General features: G+C 53.4%; 6 protein-coding genes across 6 annotated transcripts; 4 read left to right on the top strand and 2 right to left on the bottom strand.

Moving 5' to 3' along the window:
- Positions 1-1,091: 1,091 nt before the first annotated feature.
- On the top strand, positions 1,092-2,217 carry SPBR_07474 (uncharacterized protein; the record flags this gene model as incomplete). The annotated part of the gene is made up of 2 exons (XM_040765728.1): positions 1,092-1,636; positions 1,812-2,217. 2 exons carry the CDS (start codon positions 1,092-1,094, stop codon positions 2,215-2,217), a joined length of 951 nt encoding a protein of 316 aa, XP_040617246.1.
- Positions 2,218-2,517: 300 nt separating this feature from the next.
- SPBR_07414 (uncharacterized protein) lies at positions 2,518-3,708 on the bottom strand (the record flags this gene model as incomplete). Its single annotated transcript, XM_040765668.1, has 1 exon — positions 2,518-3,708. The coding sequence occupies one exon, from the start codon at positions 3,706-3,708 to the stop codon at positions 2,518-2,520; it is 1,191 nt and encodes a 396-aa protein (XP_040617245.1).
- A 3,037-nt stretch (positions 3,709-6,745) lies between these two features.
- On the top strand, positions 6,746-8,294 carry SPBR_07140 (PH domain containing protein; the record flags this gene model as incomplete). The annotated part of the gene is made up of 2 exons (XM_040765394.1): positions 6,746-6,997; positions 7,077-8,294. 2 exons carry the CDS (start codon positions 6,746-6,748, stop codon positions 8,292-8,294), a joined length of 1,470 nt encoding a protein of 489 aa, XP_040617244.1.
- Positions 8,295-10,402: 2,108 nt separating this feature from the next.
- SPBR_07365 (glycosyl hydrolase family 5 protein/cellulase) lies at positions 10,403-11,659 on the top strand (the record flags this gene model as incomplete). Its single annotated transcript, XM_040765619.1, has 1 exon — positions 10,403-11,659. One exon carries the CDS (start codon positions 10,403-10,405, stop codon positions 11,657-11,659), a length of 1,257 nt encoding a protein of 418 aa, XP_040617243.1.
- Positions 11,660-12,051: 392 nt separating this feature from the next.
- SPBR_06855 (uncharacterized protein) lies at positions 12,052-14,077 on the bottom strand (the record flags this gene model as incomplete). The annotated part of the gene is made up of 4 exons (XM_040765111.1): positions 12,052-12,462; positions 12,550-13,719; positions 13,790-13,924; positions 14,009-14,077. The coding sequence occupies 4 exons, from the start codon at positions 14,075-14,077 to the stop codon at positions 12,052-12,054; spliced, it is 1,785 nt and encodes a 594-aa protein (XP_040617242.1).
- A 2,924-nt stretch (positions 14,078-17,001) lies between these two features.
- SPBR_07192 (nucleolysin TIA-1/TIAR) lies at positions 17,002-18,477 on the top strand (the record flags this gene model as incomplete). Its single annotated transcript, XM_040765446.1, has 4 exons — positions 17,002-17,319; positions 17,381-17,476; positions 17,585-18,232; positions 18,298-18,477. The coding sequence occupies 4 exons, from the start codon at positions 17,002-17,004 to the stop codon at positions 18,475-18,477; spliced, it is 1,242 nt and encodes a 413-aa protein (XP_040617241.1).
- Positions 18,478-20,208: the final 1,731 nt, after the last annotated feature.

The raw sequence follows: 20,208 nt of genomic DNA, 5'->3' as shown, positions 1-20,208 counted from the left end.
GTGTTGAACGGCTGTCAGGGCAGCTGGCAGTTGAATGTCTTGGTTGTCCGGAATCTGTATCTGACGGTCCCAAACCTGCCCTCCAATAGCTCCAACAGCATCCTCTTAGTTTGGAGATCAGCGCTTGTTTCTGGATATCCTTGGATGTCCTTGGAACGGGGTGCGCCAATTGTCCACTTTTGGCTTCATTGTCGTGTCCACCAGTAATTACTCTTACTCTTGCATCTAATAGACAGTGATGGCCAAGGAAACTAAGCGGGGCAAAAGAGTAGAAAATGAGAAAGGTAGGCTCAGTAGGGTGAACAGTTGGTATGAAAATAGCTGGATCTGAAAGAAATCGCCAAATAGCAAACGAACCGGGACGATGGAAGGGTAAGAATAGTAAGCCACGGACAACTGAAACATGTCGTTCGCCACAGAAAAGACCAGTCTGTCGGCAAAGACGAATGGAAGCAAATGATATGATATGCACGCCATCAGACAAAGCCAAAATCCTCGCGGATAAGCACCCTTTTTGATCGCCTACCAGAACCCGACTGCAACGGGCAACCGCAGACAGTGGCCATCCCACCAGGTTAAAGCAATAATGTCACACATAATGCTGAACGAAAAGGAAATCTTGGCAACCCGATCAGGCAGCCGTGATTTAGCATCGCAAGGCTGCGTCAACAGCCTTGTGCATCCTGTCGCTCATGGCCGTTTCTTTGTGTGGAATCCCGTCATTCCGATTTGGGAAGCCGGCCCGGGGGACGGACATTGACATTTCGCCGTCGCTCCGTTGGCTGCTCCCGGAGTCTCATGACCGGCGGCATATTTAATCACGTGAAATGTGCAGACATGGGCCAAGACGGCAGAAACTCCGTCTCACGTTGTGTTGCCGACCGTGGCTGCCTAATTTGCCTAGTGGAGCAGTGTGCAGAAACGGGAAGGAGGCAATGGCGACATAACAGAGAAGTGAAGAGCGTCGCATATACGGCTCGTTCGCTCTTCTTTCTTCTTTCTTTTCCTTCGATGTCGTCCTCTTCTTCACACTCTCAATCATCTTCCTTTTCTCCCCGTCTCTCCCTTAGTACCGCAGAGCCATTGCCATCATGTCGATCAACGCCAATGCACTGGACGTTTGGTCCACGCTCGCGCCCGAGTGGGACGCCGGCATGGGTCGTGACGGAAACGTCTTCTGGCAACGGCTGGAGAAGCCGGTCCTGGAGCGGTTCCTCGCTGAAAAGAAGGCAACCAAGGACGGCGAAGCCGTTCGGGCGCTCGACATTTCGACCGGAAATGGTCTGACTGCGCGCTGGCTGGTGTCGTACTTGGGCGGGAGCGGAGAGTATGGAGGTGACATTGTTGCAGCCGAGGCCCATGGTCCTGTGGATGTCACGGGCACAGACGGCAGCGACGTGATGCTGTCGCGTGCACGGTCCTGGACCGCAGACAACGCCGACGTGACGCCGCAGCAGCGCAGCATCCGGTTCGAAAAGCTGGATGCGACGCAGCCCGACGATTTCAAGCCGTTTTACGCGTCACCGCCTACCAACAAGCCTTTTGACGTTATCCTGATGAACATGGCCATCATGGACGTACCTACGCTGGAGCCGCTAGCCGCTGCGCTGCCGCACATGCTTGCTGTTGGGGGCGTGTAAGTATACATCCTGGTGCATTTTTAGAAAAAAAAAAAAAAAAAAAAAAAAAAAAAAAGGGGGGGGTAAGGAGAGGGGAGCTGGAAGACTACGAGAGAAGACTACGAGAGAGGAGGCATCAAACCAAAATGATCTTTCGCTCATACTGTCCTTTCATCCTCGGTTGTGACCTAGCTTTGTCGGCTCGCTCCTGCACCCTGTGTTCATCACGCCGCGCACGCGCAGGCACATTGAGCTGGTGGACGACTACGACGACGACGGTGGCGATGGTCGAGGCGCCATGACGACGCGGGGCGTGCTTCGCAGCGTCAAGCTGGATCGCTACCTCCACGTGGCGCCCTGGCGTGGGTATGCCTGGCCCAACCAGTCGCGCGCCCAGTTCTACTTCCACCGCCCACTGCACGAGCTCTTCGGCACGTTCCTCAGGTCGGGCCATCTGGCGCTGGACGGCATTGAAGAGCCGGCCTTTACGCCCGAGGAGGTAGCAGCCGATCGCACACTAGGCGATAAGATCGAGTCGTCCAAGAACTTTACCGAGTTCCCCATCTTCATGTACTTCCGTCTTCGCCGCATTAAGTAGACGGATTGCATGCAACGGCCCCTTCTCGGCCTTTAGCCTTGGCCGCACCGGAAAGAGGGTTGGAGGATGTCTGAGTCGTATTCTAGTCGGTTTGTACGAGATGCATGTACAGTTTGGCTCTTGATTCGAGTACCTCACGACACAATGCCATGCATCATCTGTCGCTTGCTAGACTCGCGTGGTACAGGTGACAACGTAGATTTGCCGTGCTATCTCTAATGACGTAACGCTATGATTCAAGGAAAAAGGAAAAAAAAAACCCAATGCTCCATGTTTTGAGAACATGCATCGGTCGCTCGGTTACCCGTGAATGGACCGTTCACACCCATAACAGAGCCTCTCCACACGTAGTCTCGGGCCGCCCTCGGGGCCGTCAAGATGACCAATCTCGCCCCTCCACCGTTCGTTGCCGGCCTCATCGAGCGGCATGCCACAGACCCGACAGCCGGTTGGTGCTCCGTCGTCACTGTCGTGGGCATGATTATGGCTGTGCCCGTGGCGCTCAAGTTTGGCTGTCGTCCGCACGACGTTGGCGACAATCGACGGGTAGTTGGCCTCCACCTCAGTGAAATAGCGTGTCATGACCTCCTCAATGCTGAGGTCCTTGTGGGAGACAACCGCCCCCGCAGATGAAGCCGGTGCCGGCACGAGGACAAAGTCGCCCTCTGTCAGTGGCGGCTGGGCCACTGCGTTGAGGTAGAGAATCAGCTCGTTGCGGAACAGTTCCCGCACAGGGTAGTAGACGGCGATCCTGTGCTCCGCACCGTCTTCCACGGCGCCATCGTTGATCAGCCACGGCAACGAGAAGCCACGGCCCTTGGCCGTCTCAGCGAGCGTCCTCTCTGCCAGAGCCGTGGTGCTGCAACCGAGGAGCAGGGCATCATACGGTGCCGCCTCTGCTGTCGACGCAGCCTTTGATATCAACAGCCGCCGCACAAGAACCTCCAGCACGTCTCGCCGAGACGTCGCCGACGGAAGGTTGGAGAGACTTGCGCGTAGCTCTGCCGATGTCGACGGGTGGCGTGTCTGTGGCGTGTCTTGTTGTTCTGTTCTTGAGGGCGGTGGTGGCAGCAGTGCTGCCCAGTCGATTGTATCGAGCGCCAGAACGTCCGTCAGGGGTACGCGTTCAAAGGTGAAGCGGGGGTACCGCGCCCGCCACCGCTGAAGGCGCTGCTCGGCCGGGGATGGTGTGTCTGCATCTGTATTCACTCCGTCTACTTCTGCATCGACATGAACGACATGGAGGTTGAAGGCGGCATCCCTGCCCCGGGACAGCCGGCCGACAATGATCTGCTCACAAATGTCCACGAGCGCAGACGACGAGGGTCCAAACGACAGGCCCGCATAGAACTTCCGGACGTTGCTGTTGGGGGCACCACCGCCGGGCCGACCAGTGTGTGAGCTCTTTGTCTCGCGGTTCAGTACTTCAAGGCGCTTCACGGCTTTGGTTTTCACAAAGTGAGAGAAGCAAGCACTGCTTGAGTTAGTCATAGCTCACTTTCTCCCCTTTTTTTCTTGTTCATTTTTTCTTTTCAAAAAGAAACATTCAACATTCCACGAGCTGCATCTGAAGCAGCCACGCCGATATTGACTTACTTGCAAATAGGATCGGCTCGGATTGTGTGGACGGCCTCCTGCTCTCTGCACCGCCGACACTGATTGTCGGGCCCCGCTTGCGTCATGGTATCTTGAAAATAGAGGAGGAAAAGAACGAGGGGGTTCAAGAGCAGGGTTCTCTCCTGGCTGAGCCTGCGGGAGTACGTACATCAGCGCCACAAGATTCCGGGATGGCTGCAGTCTGTTTATTTTTGTTGATATTTATGCTCATGACATAAAGTTGCAATCGGTTGGTAAGTTCAATCGATGGTCATCTAGATTTTTTTTGGCTAAAAATTCGCAAAAGCAGTAAAAACGGCCACCGGTGTCAGTCACGTGACACTAACAAACTGGCCATTTCAAATATCACAATCATCGCGACTCCTGGTCTCATATAAATATCGTTATTAATGAGTTTTGATACTATTGTCGAAAATGAGATTCAAAATAGTACATGTCTGGAAAAGCTAACCAGGAAAAACACATATGAAGCCGACACATGTGTCCAGTCTGATTGCTTCTAAACTTAGAAATGTCCCATGACATATCAATATCATGGTCGCCAGACCGCCGGAAGAGGTGACAATAAGCAGCGTGACACTTTGTCTCTCTCTCCGGATGGCAGCTTGTGTTTCAAGTCTTGCCCAGCTCTTTAACTAGTCTCGACTGATATCCGGTTCTTGTTTTTGTTGGTGTGTCTTGCCTGTCTCGTCTGTCTCGCCTGTCTCGCCTGTCTCGCCTGTCTCGCCTTTCAAGCCCAACGAAAACCCCAAGCCTTCACAGGCTGCCTCTTCTCCAGTCAATGTATGTCTTTATTTTTATCCCAATGAATGGGACTTCGGGTTCCTCGTTCCGGCGAAGACTGTCCACTGGCTGTAGTATTCGCGAAGTGAGCAAGTCGTCAAGCTGCTGTGCCAGAGAGTGCCCCGCTCCTCAACAGTCTTCCCCATAGCTCCTCTTCCTTGCTGCTGCTGTGCCATCCAATAATGGGGAATGTTCATTCGCATGCGATATGTTTTGTGTGTCGTGTCTGACATACGGGAAGAGGCAAGCACAGCCACGCGGTGATGCCCCTTCCCTGTTTTGGCCCAGGTCTGACTGGCATGGGCACGCACCTGCTGGCAGCAACAGGTGCGTGGAGCACACGTACGCTGAAACAGCGGCCAGAAGCAGCTGGACTGGCGATACCCACCCATCAGCCCGGTTTGAGGTGTGAGGCAGCCTCTACCATTCATTCTTCATGATATCGTACCGGTCTACGGAGAAGCTGTCACTGGCCAGGATGAGGCCGCCGCGACTCTTCTTTTCTCGCGCCCAGCAATCCAGTAAGACAAAACTGCATTTCAAATGCATTTGCTACGGTCACATCGCGCTCTGCGGATGACTCGGAAAGAGGGAAAGTGCCGTCTTGAAGTCTTTCATACCGTTTCGTATTAGCGCCCTGCTTGTTGCCTTCGGGCGGCATCTTGTCCGATTTTAAGGCGTTCTTTCGGCTCTTCAGCAATTCTGGGCCCTTGGGAGTCACGGAACGTCTGCTCATGACCACCTTTAGGGTGGCAACTTCGTGGTGATGGCTACGTAAGAGATGACCAGGCCGGCAAGGTGTGATGCTAGTGCCCAAACTCACACCGCGGTTCGTTGCCAGTGGAGGTATAGCATTTGCGCCTGTCGAAACACGTCGCGCTGGTAGCGGCCGCGTAAAGACGGATTTCAATTAAAAAGCCGTACACGTCCTTTTGCGATATCATCCACGGTCCGTTGCCCCTTCCTTCCCATTTTCATCCCGACTGCCTTGCTCAGGAACAGAGTATACCAGTGTCAGTACAACGCCTGCCTTGCCTCGAAGATCCGTCCCTTCCCATCTCGGATCACGCTCTTTCCTCGCTTTCCTCGTCTCAAAGCACGAACAAGCTCGTCTTTCCCGCTTTATACTTCTAACATTCTGTTTGTGCCGTCTTTTCCTCGTTTCAACGACTTGCCTGCAAAAGATCTGCTGCAGAAGGGCTTCAGGTTCGTTTAGCCTTTGGTTCTAGGCGGCCGTTTAACGGAGCAGCTGCAGGGGTCCGTCCACTTTGAATGGCTGCTAGCCCTTGCCGTCACAACAGCCACCAGCTTTTTTTAGCTGGTGCCTGCCTCTTTTGTGTACTCTCCTGACGCTCTCTCGCTCTTTCTCCCCCACTTCCTTCGAACATAGGCACCGCGAAAAGGAAAGAGCGGAGCGGGACCCCACACTCGCAACGCTGGACGGCAACTTTGATCAGCTATTTTTCGCCCATCTCTATTTTACAGCGGGACCAGGGGGCAGGTCTGGCCCTTCTCCATCGGACTTGCCCTTTGCGACGTTGTATGGCTGGTGAAAGCAGTGCCGGGTGAACCTTCATATTTTGAAGGACTTAGGGAACTGCCGCCAATCGCAGGCCTGTCTGTACTCCGTACAGCCATCTGTATTTCACTATTATCAACCTCCTCATTTTAATGCAGTCGCGCCTCTGCGGAATCTTGGTTTCTGTCGAAATATTCCCTCGATCACTTTCTTCCCGCATCTTGGCTTCTTTTCTCCATGCTTTTCTGTTTACCTGTTCGTCTTGTTCTTTTTCATCTTTTCGTCTTCTCTTGTCCATTACAGCACCTGTTACGTCCTCGGCGCCTCCCTGCATGTCTTCTCCAGCAGATCGTCGTCGTCCTCAAGCCAGCGACACCACCTTGTGTTTTTCGACTTGTGGCCTGGTCCCCTTGGCGAGTGACCTGCATTCCGGTCTGTCTCAGAACGCCGACGAACGAAATTGCATCGGCACACGGTTTTGACTTTCACATATAATTGCCGAAACCCCTATTGTCGTCCTCTTTCAACCCGTTGGTAAACACGCCTACAACTTGTTCCGTACGTCGTTCTGCTGCTGTTTGACTTCCTTTCGTCGCATATCGTGGCATCATGGTCGAGATGCAAACACATGCGCCCGTGGCGCCACAAGCCAGCGCAAAACCCTCACTCCCACCGTTGTCAGAACCAGCACAGGCCATTCCATCCTCCTCGCAGGCCATACCTATTCCTCAAGCGCCCGCGCAACGATCACAACCGCTTACCCTCGATACATACGTCTCGCCCGTCAACCAAAACGGCTCCTTTGAGTTCGACCGTGTTATCAAGACTGGCTACGTTCAGCGCCGCACACAAAAGACCAAGGTGCGTAGGAATGCGACGCCGGTGACGTCGTGTCGATTTTTGTTTCTCGAGAGCTTGTGAACTAACACTCCTTGCCCAGACATGGAGGAGCATCTTTCTTGTTCTCCGGCCGAATATCCTATCCATTTACAAAACCGATAAGGAGGATAAACTCCGACACAAGATCTTTTTGTCCGAACTGACAGCCGTTTCCTTCCTCCGTGACCCAAAACACAAACGTGACCACCTGTTCGGCCTCTACTCGCCCTCCCGGAACTACTACTTCCAAGCCAGCTCTGCCAAAGACGCCCAAGAATGGGTCGAGGCAATTCGCAGCGAAGCACGCATTGAAGAGGAGGAGGAGGAGATGTTTCTGGCCAGCCCTCTTGTACGACGCCAGTCCTATGGCTTTACCAACCTCTTCCATGCCACCGGTAATGAGCTGAGTCCGTACAACCCGACGCACATGAACAACCACCCGGACGCCGTCGCTGAACACGAGCGTCGTATGGTGTCCAGCTCCCCCGAGCCACAAATGCCTCCACCACGGCGCCTCTCAGCCCAGCAAATACAGCAGCAGCAGCCGCGGCCACAGCAGCACCCGTACAACCAGCCCGAGTCCCTGGCCTGGTCCGGTAACGAGATGGGCCTTTCCGACTATTCGGATGGTGACGCACAAAACAAGCTGCCGGGCATGTCGTCCGAGAGTCTCACAGCACAGTCGCCGCCGTCCTCCATGCAACCCGTGCACCCCGTCAACGAACCCCGGCGGTCGCAGACCGAGATCCGCAATGCTAGCCAGTCAAGCGGCCTGGGCACGTTGGAGACTGACCCTGACCGTGTCATCTGGCAAGGCTGGCTGTGGCTGCTGCGCAGCAAAGGTGGCGTGCGTCAATGGAAGGACTCGTGGGCCGTGCTGCGGCCTCGGAATCTTATTCTGTACAAGGACGAGACGGAGTATGCTGCCCAGCTGATCCTCCCGCTGTCGTCGATTGTGAATGTGGTTGAGCGCGACCCCCTCAGCCGGACCAAGAAGCACTGCCTGGAAATCATCACGGAGGAAAAGAACTACCGGTTTTCGGCGCACGATGAGGACACTTTGGTGCGTTGTCTTGGTGCCTTCAAGAGCCTGCTAACCAAGCGGCGTGGACTGGAGATCCGTGCTGCAGCGGCGGCGGCGGCAGCTGTCTCTCCCTCGGGCCCGGTCGTCCTCCCTGCAGGCACCTTATCTTCCTCTCCCAGCGGTGCCGGGCCCTTTACTCCGACATCGCATATTCCGTCACTCACGACACCGGCGCCTGTGCCTATTTCAACATGACCACGAAACGACCTGCTTTGGATAATACCCGCATTTGCATCTCATTTTTTGTGGCGCCCCGTATTCTTTTCAGCGCGTGACGTTTCTTGCACAAGGGCATCTACCCCCCTAGAAACCAATTTATGGTTTAATGACGACAATTTTTATGAAGGCATGACTTATTACTTATTATTTTTATGAAACGAATTGGAGGGATGACAGTCGTTACGAGGGATATAAAGGGACACGGCTGTGGAACGAAGAAAGCTCAGACATACAAAGCAGAGGCTTATTTTATGTATTCAGCTATTTGACGAATCGTAAACATGAATGATCCGCGCGAGGCTCTCTTGTTATGCCAATGATCAAGCCCAACACAGAAAGGCGGCACGCTCTCCTTACCGTGACCAGCCATTGCAACACTATCCTTACGTGTCGCTCAACCTCTGTGCGCTCTTGCGCGACATGCCTTGCGTCTGCCAGCAAGGGCTGCCGCGATTGGGCAAGAGCTGGGGCGTGCTTGGTACTGTGGCCTTTTCGTTTTCGTTGTGCTTCGTACAGCTCGAAAATACTCGAGAAGAAGGCTTGCTGTGGACTATGTAACGTGTCGCCCAATATACAATTTCCCACAAAGAGAAGGTAGGACTCGTCCTCATTCTCGATTTCGTTGCTTGCGACTTCCCCGGATACAGCAGATTGTATTTTTGGTTTCTTGTTGTTCGCGCCTTCCGTAGGATTAGTCTGAGCCACGATGTACTACTATTTTGCCCCTATTTGGATCCCTTTTTTTGTTTACCTCCGTTCCATCTTTTTTTTGGCCCTTTGCAACAGTGCACGTCGCCAAAATCAAAATATCTCAATACCCCAACCCCAGCCTCGATTTCTGTGCCGTGTCCAGGGTCACTTGCCCGACAAAATGCCCTTGCTTCCCCATTCTGGCAATGGCTGCACAACGGAAATTGCTCCGCAAAAGAGTCCTCAAGCCCGGCGAATTGCTTAATTTGGACCGCAGCCATTCGAATGCTAGCAAGCAACTGGTTCCGTTTACCTGGGGTATTGATTTCGTCCAATCTTCGACCAGAAACCCATGGCGTATTTCGTCTGTCACCCGACTATCTCGAAACCCAAGAAACTGGACATCTTATTAATAACCGGAAAATTCGAGAACAATTCGAGACCTCAGAGGAGACGCCCAAATATGCCGGCAGACGGCGAGCAAAATGTCTGTGAGAGACCAATACGTGGATTCCAAGACTGCCAATGAAAATCTCGAGTGGCTGTTTGGCTCACCATCGAGGTGACCCTACGATCCATTTCCCATCCCTCTCGTCCTTTGACGAGGGGCGGAGTGAAGAGGTCAAGATGATCAGCATGTGCCTTTCCTGGTTCCTTGCCCATGTGCGCAAATTTCGGTCACCCGGCTTCCCCCTCATTCATGTCGATGCTACTTTTTAGATCGAATCGGCCTTCCATTCTTGGTCAATTGTCCGGCCCCTCTCGATGGCAGTCTCGTCGTGCATGTCTTTATGGAGTAGTATTTGCACTCCCTTTTGCATCGCCGGCATGCCTCCCTTGTATACTGCATCCATTCCGTTACATATGAACTTCGGTTATCTAACTAGTTCCGTCGTGTAAGTGCTGGCTTTTGGTACGGCCCCCGTCTTCTATTAACTCGTCTAAAAAGCGTATCGAGTTATTTCTTCTTATCCTTGTCGAAAAGGCGTCTTTATGTGACGTTTTCGACGCGCACCGGTGCCGCAAGCTTTAAAAGATGCGCAAGTATCAGCAATATTGTGGCGCCGAGCGACTTCTTGTTTGTGTCTCAGCCCCGGTTTCTTTTCCTTACTCAAGGATCTCCACTTGATCACGCACCTACTGAGATGCAGTCTTGACAATGGATTCCGAAGACACGTTGCCTGGCGTTTCCATATAGAGGTCGGCTTGACCCGTCCCTCCGTCGCCGAACGCTTTCCGTTACTTGTAGTTCGTTTATTTATACTTGGCCTGGATCCTTTTGTTCCAGTCATCAACATGACTATATCGCGCCGTCCAGTTTTTGAGACCAGTCTACCATTCGCTTCCTGCAGTTTTTCAAACTCATTTTCCCTTCCAGGGCATAGGCGGGCAAAATGAAATTGTTTCGGGTTCTCTTGACTGCTCTCAACCTTGCAGAGCTATCTGCAGCCCAAATCGTCATTCCACTTCACTCGTCCAGTCGGTGGATTCTCGACTCCAACAACAACCGTGTCAAGCTCCGCTGTATCAACTGGGCTGGTCATATGGAAGTTAACCTTCCAGAAGGCCTTCATAAGCAGCCGATCTCGTTTCTCGCAGACTGGACTCGCGACCAGGGCTTCAACTGCGTCCGCCTTACCTACTCCATCGAACATGCGCTGAACCCTAACACGTTGGTGTCGGATGCCTTTACAAATGCCGCTACGGCAGCCGGCGTGCCGCTGACAAACATGACGGCAATGTACAATGACGCCGTTGCGGTAAACCCGTTCATGGGGGAGGCCACAACGACAACACGAGACGTTTATGGTGCCATTATTGATGCCCTCTGGGAACGCGGCGTCGTGACGCTCCTAGACAACCATGTCAGCAAGGCCAGCTGGTGCTGCGATCTGACTGATGGCAACGGCTGGTGGGACACTGCCTTTGGTTATATTGCAGCCAACTCCCAGTATTTCCATACGGCCCAGTGGCTCCAGGGGCTGCAAGCTATGGCGTCGTGGGCCTACACAAACCACCCGGGCGTCGTCGCTATGTCGCTGCGCAACGAGCTGCGCCAGCTGCTCTTTCAGGATACCAACAACGGCGACGACTGGTATGACCTGGTATCCGAGGCCGGTTCGCTCGTCCACCAGGCCAACCCCAATGTGCTCGTGGTCGTCGGCGGTATTTCGTCAGCCACAGACTTGTCGAGCGTCCGCATCAGCCGCATGCTCAACACGACCGCGTGGCTGGGCAAGCACGTCTGGGAATGGCACTCGTACTCGTTTACAGTTACGTTCCCGCGCATCCTCCCATGTGCCCTCCTCAAAGACCTCTATGGCGGGTTTGCGGGATTTGTGTTGACGCAGGGCAAGGATTATACGGGCCCGTTGCTGCTGTCCGAGTTTGGTGTGGGCCAAACTGGCGGGACCATTGACGGCGGCCTGTCGTCGGACGACAGCACCTACCTGTCGTGCCTGACTGAGTACATGGAGAGTAACGACAGTGATTGGGTGGTATGGGCATTGCAGGGTAGCTACTATGTGCGAGGCGGTCAGACAGACTACGACGAGACGTGGGGTCTGCTCAACCACGACTGGTCGGCGTTGCGCAATCCGCAGTTCCCCGGTCTTCTGGGAGGCATGTGGAACATGACGCAGGGACCATAGACGATGGGACGTTTGTGGAACTTGATTATATGGCCTATTTGGACGATGGTTGTGTTACCATATATAATGTCCCTCTTTATGAATGTTTTAAATCGGTGTGTATATGTGACTGTCTGGCTAATGAAGTTACCAAACAGATACCACGGGGCAGTAGCCATTGCAAGACAATCCCCCCAGGATACCTTTCAGGTTTTGGGATGCCGGTGAGCCTCAAAATATATAAGGCATAAACAAAAAGATACAAAACGAGATGTAAAAGAAAAAGCCCCCAACGTAAGTTATAGAACACTACGCATTATGGCAATAAACCGATGCATCACATGCAAACTCCCACCCCCGAACTTTTCCATCGGTGCACTCTAGCTCTCAGTCACCAAAAATCACAAGCCGTTCTAGGCTGTATCAAAGTAGTCGTCAATATCAATCGAGTCGCCGCCACCCATGTACAGCTCATCAAAATTAGTCGTCGGATCATCCACGAGACCTTCCATTCCATCATTGATGAAGCTGAAGAGGTCGTCGCCGTTGTCCACCGCACCAGTAGCATCTGCCCCTGCCGCTCCGGAATCTGGCATGAGAATGTCACTGGGGTTTTGCTGCGGCGGTTGAGGTTGCTGCTGCTGCTGCTGCTGCTGTTGCTGCTGCTGTAGTTGAATCTTCTTCTGTAGTTGGAGTTGCTGCTGGGCGGGAGTTGCTGTCGAAAAGTCCGTGTCCATCATGAGGTTCTGGGCTGCGTCTGCAGCGAACTTTTCCACGTCAAATTCGGAGTCATCGACTTGTTGATGCTGGGGCGGTTGGGGCGCCTGGGAGGGTTGCGAGGGTTGGGGCGCAGTTGTAGGTAACTGGGGTACTGGTATAGTAGTTTGCGCCGCCGTTTGCTGCGCTGGTACTTGCGGGGTTGGCTGCGGCTGCGGAGGCGGCGGTTGCGCCGGCTTTGCCTCGTCTCCTGGTCCAGCAGGAACAAGGGAGAACTGCATATTTGTAAACCCAAGATCAGCGTTGGACGGATCGTCACCTGAAGGCCCCGTAAGATCGAAAAAGTCGTCCATATTGATGTCATTTGACGAAGACTCCATTGCAGGCACGGGAGCAGCTGGGGTGGCAACTGGTGGTGCAGTCGTCGCTGGAGTGGGCTTCACGGGCGGCGCAGTTATGGGGGTCGGAATCTGTGGCGCCGGTACGGGCGTCGTCGACTTTAAGGGAGGTGTCGACCTGGCAGCCGCAGCCGCAGCCGCAGCCGCAGCAGCTGATTTTTTAGTCAGGACAGGCGATGTAGCAGTAACAGACGGTGAGGACGACGACGACGAAAGCGAGATGGCCTTGTTGGCGCCGCCGGCCGTGACGCCAGCTGCCGGTGTTGGTGTTGGTGGTTGCGAAGTCGATGCCTTTGTGACGGCCGGCGATCCGGCCACCGACTTGACCAGAACAGGCGACGGCACCTTCGCCGCCGCAGGCGAGGCAGTCGATCGAGACGCAGCCGGCGATGGTACTCTCATAGCAGCGGGCGATACTGTCCGCTTCCTAGCCGGCGCCTTGCTTGCTGCTGTTACTGCTGTCGCGGAAGCGGTGGAAGTGGCGGCAGGAGAAGCACCCGCTGTGCTGCCTGGTGTTGAGCCTGCTTTACCAGAAAACTGTGCAGGCCGGACAAGGGTCTCTTTCTTGACGGCGGGCGATTTGTTGGACAGTGCCTGCGGTGTCGGTGCTGTCGATTTATTCGAGGTGGACGCCTGCATAGACACGGCCCCTAATGGTACCGTGGATGCGGTGACTACAGGCGAGTCCAAATCCATATTCGGGAACGGCGCCATGGTGGTGCTGGCAGGTGTGCCGCCATTGGCATTGGCATTGGCTCCGTCCGTGGCCGGCTCGGACTTTGTTTTGACGGCGGCCGGTGTTGGTTCCTCCAAGTCGACATCCATCGCAGCTGCTGGTGCTTGTTGAAGGGCGGGAGTTCCACTTGACGATGATTCCTTCTTCGGGTTGGCGGCGGCGGCGGCCGCAGCGCTCTTTTGTGCGCGGAGGAGGTCGAGATCGCGGCGCAGCGTGGCTTTTGCGCGGAGCTGGTACTCGGTTAGCAGCGCTCGCACGGAAGAGTCATGCAAGGGCATACCAGTCCGAATCTGTACGCACAATGTCTGTCTCTATGCTATCGAGAGTCGAATTGAACTGCGTGTTCGCATCGCTGATCTTCGTGGCGTTGAGCGCGCCCACTACCTTGCGCCCATTCTTAGCTTGTGCGCGGATGGCTTTGCCAGCGTGGATAAGCTGCAACCAGGTAAAATCAACAAAAAGAGTCAGCCACGTGTCGCATAAAAGGACGCAAGAAGAGAAAAGGACGCATTGCCGCACCACTTCGCCAATCGTGTGCTCCAGCATATCGAGCGCCCCCTGGCTACGCGGCCCTTGTTGGGCCGCCATTGCAGATGGCAATGCCGGCTACTGCAGTCGATGGTGTATCTAGACACCGAATCGAGGAAGATGGCGAATCAATTGGGGGTCGTGTTGTGCGGACGGGGCCGTCGTGTGTCGTCGGCGTTGGTACGAGGACGCCGCAATCGATAAACAGAGTCGTGATGCACAACGGATTTTGCGGCTGGTGCATTTGGCGCGCCAGTTGCAAGGAGCCGCCGGCAGCTCCTTCCCCCGTGCGGAGACCCAAGCGGCCCAGCAGTAGCGTGGGAGATCAGTGTGCATACAGTATAAATACAGTGTGATATGTCACGCACTATATTAACAGTGAGCTCAGATCCACCGGTAGCTTCCGTCGCCTAAAATGCTCGCTAGAGCCAGAGGCTCTAACACTTAGGACACCCGATCTCCTATTATATCACTATTGGCCAGGCCAACAATAATAACAACGAGGCCCACTCCACACCGTTCTCCAAGCCATTCAGCCTGCAATTTGCGTTTTATGATAAGACCTGAACACCGACAGCGGCACTCTTGTCTCGAGAAGTCCCGTTCTTGGCAATAAAGACGACCCCAGAGAAGTTGATAAATGGGGGTCAAGCGGCAAGTACCTCAGGGTGGGAGCGAGGTGGACACAATAAAATTCTTGCCCACAGCAAGATGCAGTCAAGCTTACTCGTGCCTTTCTACACAGTCGTCTCGCAATCGGAGCGTGCGTGGACGGGACTGATGACGAAAGGTGCCCATGACGTGACCAGCGTGTTTATCTGCCGGGATCATCCAGCGCATCAGACCAGATGAACATGGCCAGCCAAGGTGTCTCGGGGGTCCTGGGCCATACCATACCTAATCCCCGGAGTACTCTTCCTTTGTAAGATTTCATATGCCCTTTGTCCCCTTCCAGGGCTAGGAAGGCAAGGCCCGGCCGCCGACAATGCAAGTTGACTACTTTGGGCGCTAAAGGGACAGAAAACGGAGAGCGGCCGTTTGACCTCGTAGAGGATTGGACCCCTACGTTGGCAGTCAAGCTCTAATTAGCTACGAGTGAGACACAAAACAGTCACAGCCCAGTCTCTAAGAAAGTGGGGGCATATGCAGGCCGCTCCGTGGGAAAATAAGGGGAACAAAAGACCTCCCACCGCATATAGGGCCAAAAAAAACTCAAGAGGGGCGCAGGAAAGAAAGTAGAAAGAGGCGGCAACCATGGAACGAAGCACACGAGAGATTGACTAGACTAGACCGGGATTCGTTTGGCACGGCGCATAACAGGCTTGTCCTCCAAACCTCTTCCTGCTGTCTGCCTGTCTGTCGTTGCCTTGTTGCCTGACCTTTGACGTGTCTGTTAACGTGAATTTTGAAGCAAATGTGCTTAGATGCATAGATGCATACCCGCCGCCTGGGGAAGGCGCCAGCTTCGTTGCTCGAGTCGTCCCAGGTACAGCAACACTCCGTAATACCTCATGCAACCTTCTGCTGGCCCTATATGTTGCATATTATTTGCGTCTTTACGGCGGGTGCCCATGTGCATACGTCAAAACTAGGTGTCGTCAGGGCCAGCTGTCTTCAACGGTCGCCACAGCAAGTCAGCTTCCAGCGCCGCTAGAAGCTCCACAGACGTCCTGCCCCTACTAACTCCTCAGCTCCCCACCACTAGCACCAGCGCGAAGCACGCTAACTGCGTCCCGCCCGGCACCATTACAGGGGGCTTTCCCTTTTTCCCTTTTGCTAAGATACTTTTTGCCCCTGACACCAACACCTGCCAGCCAGAAAACCGTTAGACTAGGTAATCCTTAGGACCCTTTGCTCCTGCTCTCGTTTTGCGCACACACGTAATTAATTAATTACTCCCCGTAAGGAGTAAATACACTCTGGTAGGACCCCCTCGCCTTCCCTCTGCCCAGCATCATCCAAACCCAGTGCTTGCTGGCCCTTTTGCCCACCTCTTGTTGGGTCTTACACCTTTTATAAGGATTTCAGTCGAAAATCACTGTCCCTTGCTCCTACCTTTCTTTTCTCTCGCTCCCCACCCTCTGTCTCCTCTTGCATCTTCTTCGTTTCCCTCCTCCGCCTTTTCTTTCCTCCTTTCTAAGCAACGAAATCTACGTCTTTAATTTTGTTTTGTCCGGCCCTGCTGCTTCGGTTTCTTTTCCCGCGGACTCGCGCACCCCTTTTCATTTTGCTGTCCCATCCTTGTTTCGTCTTTGTTGTTCCCTTTTTTTCTTCCTCTGACGAATTCGAACTTGTCTGTCGCCGCTTGTCTTGTCTGACCTATTCTCCTATCAACCTCTTCGCACTGCTTCCAGGTTTTTCTGTCCTGGTCCACTCAGCTGCTCCTTGTCTTTACACATCGCCTGTCCCTTGTGTCTGTTGGCTCTGCAGTTGCCGTCTCCTCTCTCCCTTCCATTGCATCACTCTCCTTGCTTTGTCGGCGTCGGCGTTCTTCTTCTCGCACTAGCTCCCAAGTGCCCGTGATACCTCGACTTCAAGCTTCCGGCTCCAAGATACAAGCTTTCCTTTGTTGCTCGTCCCTTCATCCAGGCTGTTCGGTTCTCGTAAGTTTACGCTTGATGGTGACATAGACGTCAACATTGTCCGAGCCTTGCGCGCCTCAGCGCTTATCACATCCGACCTCTCTGTGTGGCCTACTCATCATTTCTCTCTTCTTTTGTTGTCTTGCATTCCCACGCGACCTCGAGTGCTTTTTTGGCTAACCAACGTCAGTTTGTTTCAGTTTCCTTGTCGGTCTCAGAAGCTTCGTGTCTTATACCCCAGCTCCTCTTTTCAGCCTTGTCGCTTTTTCGAACGGATCTTTTCATCTTTGCTTCCTTTACGATTTACGTCGACTGTCGAGCTTTTGTTCTCATCTACTATCTCACGAATTTTACGAACCCGTCCTTTAACGACTTGCATTTGTCAATTCATACCCGTTCACGATGGCCGACACCGCTCCGTCCCAGCAGAACAACGGCCAGAATGGCTCCAACCAAGGCCACATGGCCCCCGCGCCGCTCCACATTCCTCAGAACAACAACCCTATTCCGACTGCCATCACCTCGCCCATTGGCGGCGACAAAAGTGGCATGATGTCCCCCACCAGCGCCGGCGCGTTCTCCCGCCGCTCGGCCCCTGAACCCAACAAGCGGGCGCTCTATGTCGGCGGTCTCGACCAGCGGGTGACTGAGGATGTCCTCCGCCAGATCTTCGAGACAACTGGCCATGTCCAGAACGTCAAGATCATTCCCGACAAGAACGTGAGGCAACCCAATCTTCTTCGTGGGGCACGGGAGATATTCGTTTGCTAACAATAGCCAGGCCAAGGGCTTCAACTACGGCTTCATCGAGTACGACGACCCCGGCGCAGCTGAGCGCGCCATGCAGACCCTGAATGGCCGCAGAGTTCACCAGTCGGTACGTGCGACACGGCATATGGAAATGCGAAAAAAAAAAAGAAAAAAAAAGAAAATGGAAACGAGTGTGTTGGTGTGCTCGTGCGGAACTGACCTCGGTTTGATATAGGAGATCCGTGTGAACTGGGCCTACCAGGCCAACTCGACGGGCAAGGAGGATACCTCGAGCCACTTCCACATTTTTGTCGGCGACCTGTCCAACGAAGTCAACGACGAGATTCTTACGCAGGCTTTCGCCCAGTTCGGCTCTGTTTCGGAGGCACGTGTTATGTGGGACATGAAGACGGGCCGGTCGCGTGGCTACGGCTTTGTTGCCTTCCGCGATCGCCCGGAAGCCGAGAAGGCTCTGAGCAGCATGGACGGCGAGTGGCTCGGCTCTCGCGCCATCCGCTGCAACTGGGCCAACCAGAAGGGCCAGCCGTCCATGGCCCAACAACAGGCCATGCAACAGATGGGCATGACCCCCACCACGCCCTTCGGCCACCACCACTTCCCGACCCACGGTGTCAATAGCTATGACATGGTGGTGAACCAGACCCCGGCGTGGCAGACGACGTGCTATGTTGGCAACCTGACGCCTTACACGACCCAGAACGACCTGGTGCCACTGTTCCAGAACTTCGGCTATGTGGTGGAGTCCCGGTTCCAGTCCGACCGTGGTTTTGCTTTCATCAAGCTCGACACTCACGAGAATGCCGCCATGGCCATCTGCCAGCTGAGCGGCTACAATGTCAACGGTCGTCCTCTGAAGTGCAGCGTAAGTAGTACAGTTGGAAACTAAGACATTGACAAAGTGATGGACGGCTAACATGTGTCGAACAGTGGGGTAAAGACAAGACTCCCAACGCCCAGGGTGGATTTGATCCTTCGCAGGGCCAGCAGCAGCAGCAGGCGTACAGCCCCCAGAACGCCCAGGGCCCTGGTCCCTACCCCGGCACGCCGACGCAATACTTTCCCCAGTACGGCGGCATGAGACACAACGGTGGCGGCGGTCGCCAATAGAATTCGGCGAAGCGCTTGTAAAGTCCCGCAGTTGTGATGAAATCAAGCCTGCCCTCGGAACGCTCGATGTGGAGGGCATGCCAGCGAGGACGATCGATCTCAGTTAACAGTCCAGCGGCCAGGGCGCTCTTTTAAGTACCCTCTTTACTCTCGGGAAGAGCTATATGTTGACGCCAATGTTGCTTATTAAGAAAAAAAGTCCACTTGTTGTCAGTGTTTGACTTGACACCTTGCACTGCTTTCTGCCCTCTTCATTAGGACTGTCTTCTTTAGGAGTAGGGGTAAAATTCGGCTGTATTGTTGCGCCCCCTCTGCTTTCTCTCATGATGTCGTCTGTCTTCACATTATTTGTTTTTCGTTACATTGTCTTGCCAGGGCTTTTTTATCCACCTGCTACTTCCGTGTTCTTTCCTTGTTCAATCAAAAAAATGTTGTCGGATTCCCTTCTCGGCAGCTTTCCGCGGGCCGGCCCATGAAGCCACCATGGATCTCTTCTTATGCTTTTCTTTTCTATTTTTTCTTTTTTTTTTTTTTTTTTTTTTTTTTTTTTTCAACTTCTAGTCTTTTTTTCCATTGAGTTTTTGTCTCTGTCTCTGTCTTTCTTCCCACCAAGTTTCGCTATGAATTTTCAAAAATGATGTCTTCAAATCGTTTGCTTAGCATGTTGGACCCCATGATTAAAAGTATTAGGCCATGCTTTCTTCCTCCATTTCTCGCTCTTCCGTCATTTTGTCCGCTCTAGTTACCACGTCTTCTGTCATACTGTCATGATGTTACGATCTCTGTATCGTCACTTTCACGCCCCTTTAATTAACCGGCCATCTGATTAATTCGTCTTCTTCTCTGTGAGCTTTTACCGTCAACATGTTTTTGCCCCCGTCCGCCCGTTCTTCTCGAATGATAGACGAAATGCCAAGTACCAGCATCCTTCTTTCTGTATCATATCTCGAGCGTCCACCCTCTCTTTTTCTTCTCTTTGTGCGTACGGCCACTCTCCTTCTGTCGTTTCGCCTGTTTCCTTCTCGTGTTGTATAAATTCCGCATCGTCTTATTCCGCTGTGTCAACATTTTTAGATGGAGACGTGGGATGTGCGAATTGACTGGAGAGGGTATTCATGTGTGCTCGGAGACGGTCGAATATCTCGGTCGGGGTATTTGTGGTGTGGAGGAAGGTTCGTAGCCCGCGGTTCTGAAGGTACGAAACCAGTGCACTCTGTCTCGACATAATGTGAGCAGTGGGTTTCGCCTCACGAGGGAATGTCAGGACATCGCGTGACGGTTGGTGACTGGTTCATTTTGTATCTTGCAATCTTCAGCAAGCCTGTGTGTGCGAGGCTGAATGATCTGCAGTGGAGATGGGTCAGGTTCACTTACACGAGTTTGCTCCGCTCGTGAAGAGCCCGAATCCCGTTTGCTGCTGTTTGCTGTTACTTTCTCGCCAGTTTCATGCTTCGTTGCTCGGTTGCAGTTTCTATCATTTGGAAAAGAGTGATTTTCCGTGCAATTAATTTTCTTTCAGGTCTTTTCAAATATTGCCTGAAAAATGCCGTCTGTCAAAGAACTTCCTCGCTCCCCAAATGCTCGTCACTCATCATAAAAACATATCAACATCGTTGGTCCCCTTTGCGTCCTGCCAAAAAAGTATCATAAATCCCATCATCACAAATAAACCAATCCCAATGTTTGTTTTCCAACTTTTGTCTCTACAGCAGCCATCTATACAAACCTACG

The sequence above is a fragment of the Sporothrix brasiliensis genome (assembly GCF_000820605.1).
Source record: "Sporothrix brasiliensis 5110 chromosome Unknown Cont20, whole genome shotgun sequence".
Lineage (NCBI taxonomy): Eukaryota > Fungi > Ascomycota > Sordariomycetes > Ophiostomatales > Ophiostomataceae > Sporothrix > Sporothrix brasiliensis.
Note: the sequence above shows the minus strand (reverse complement) of the source record. Positions and strands in the feature narration are given on the sequence as shown.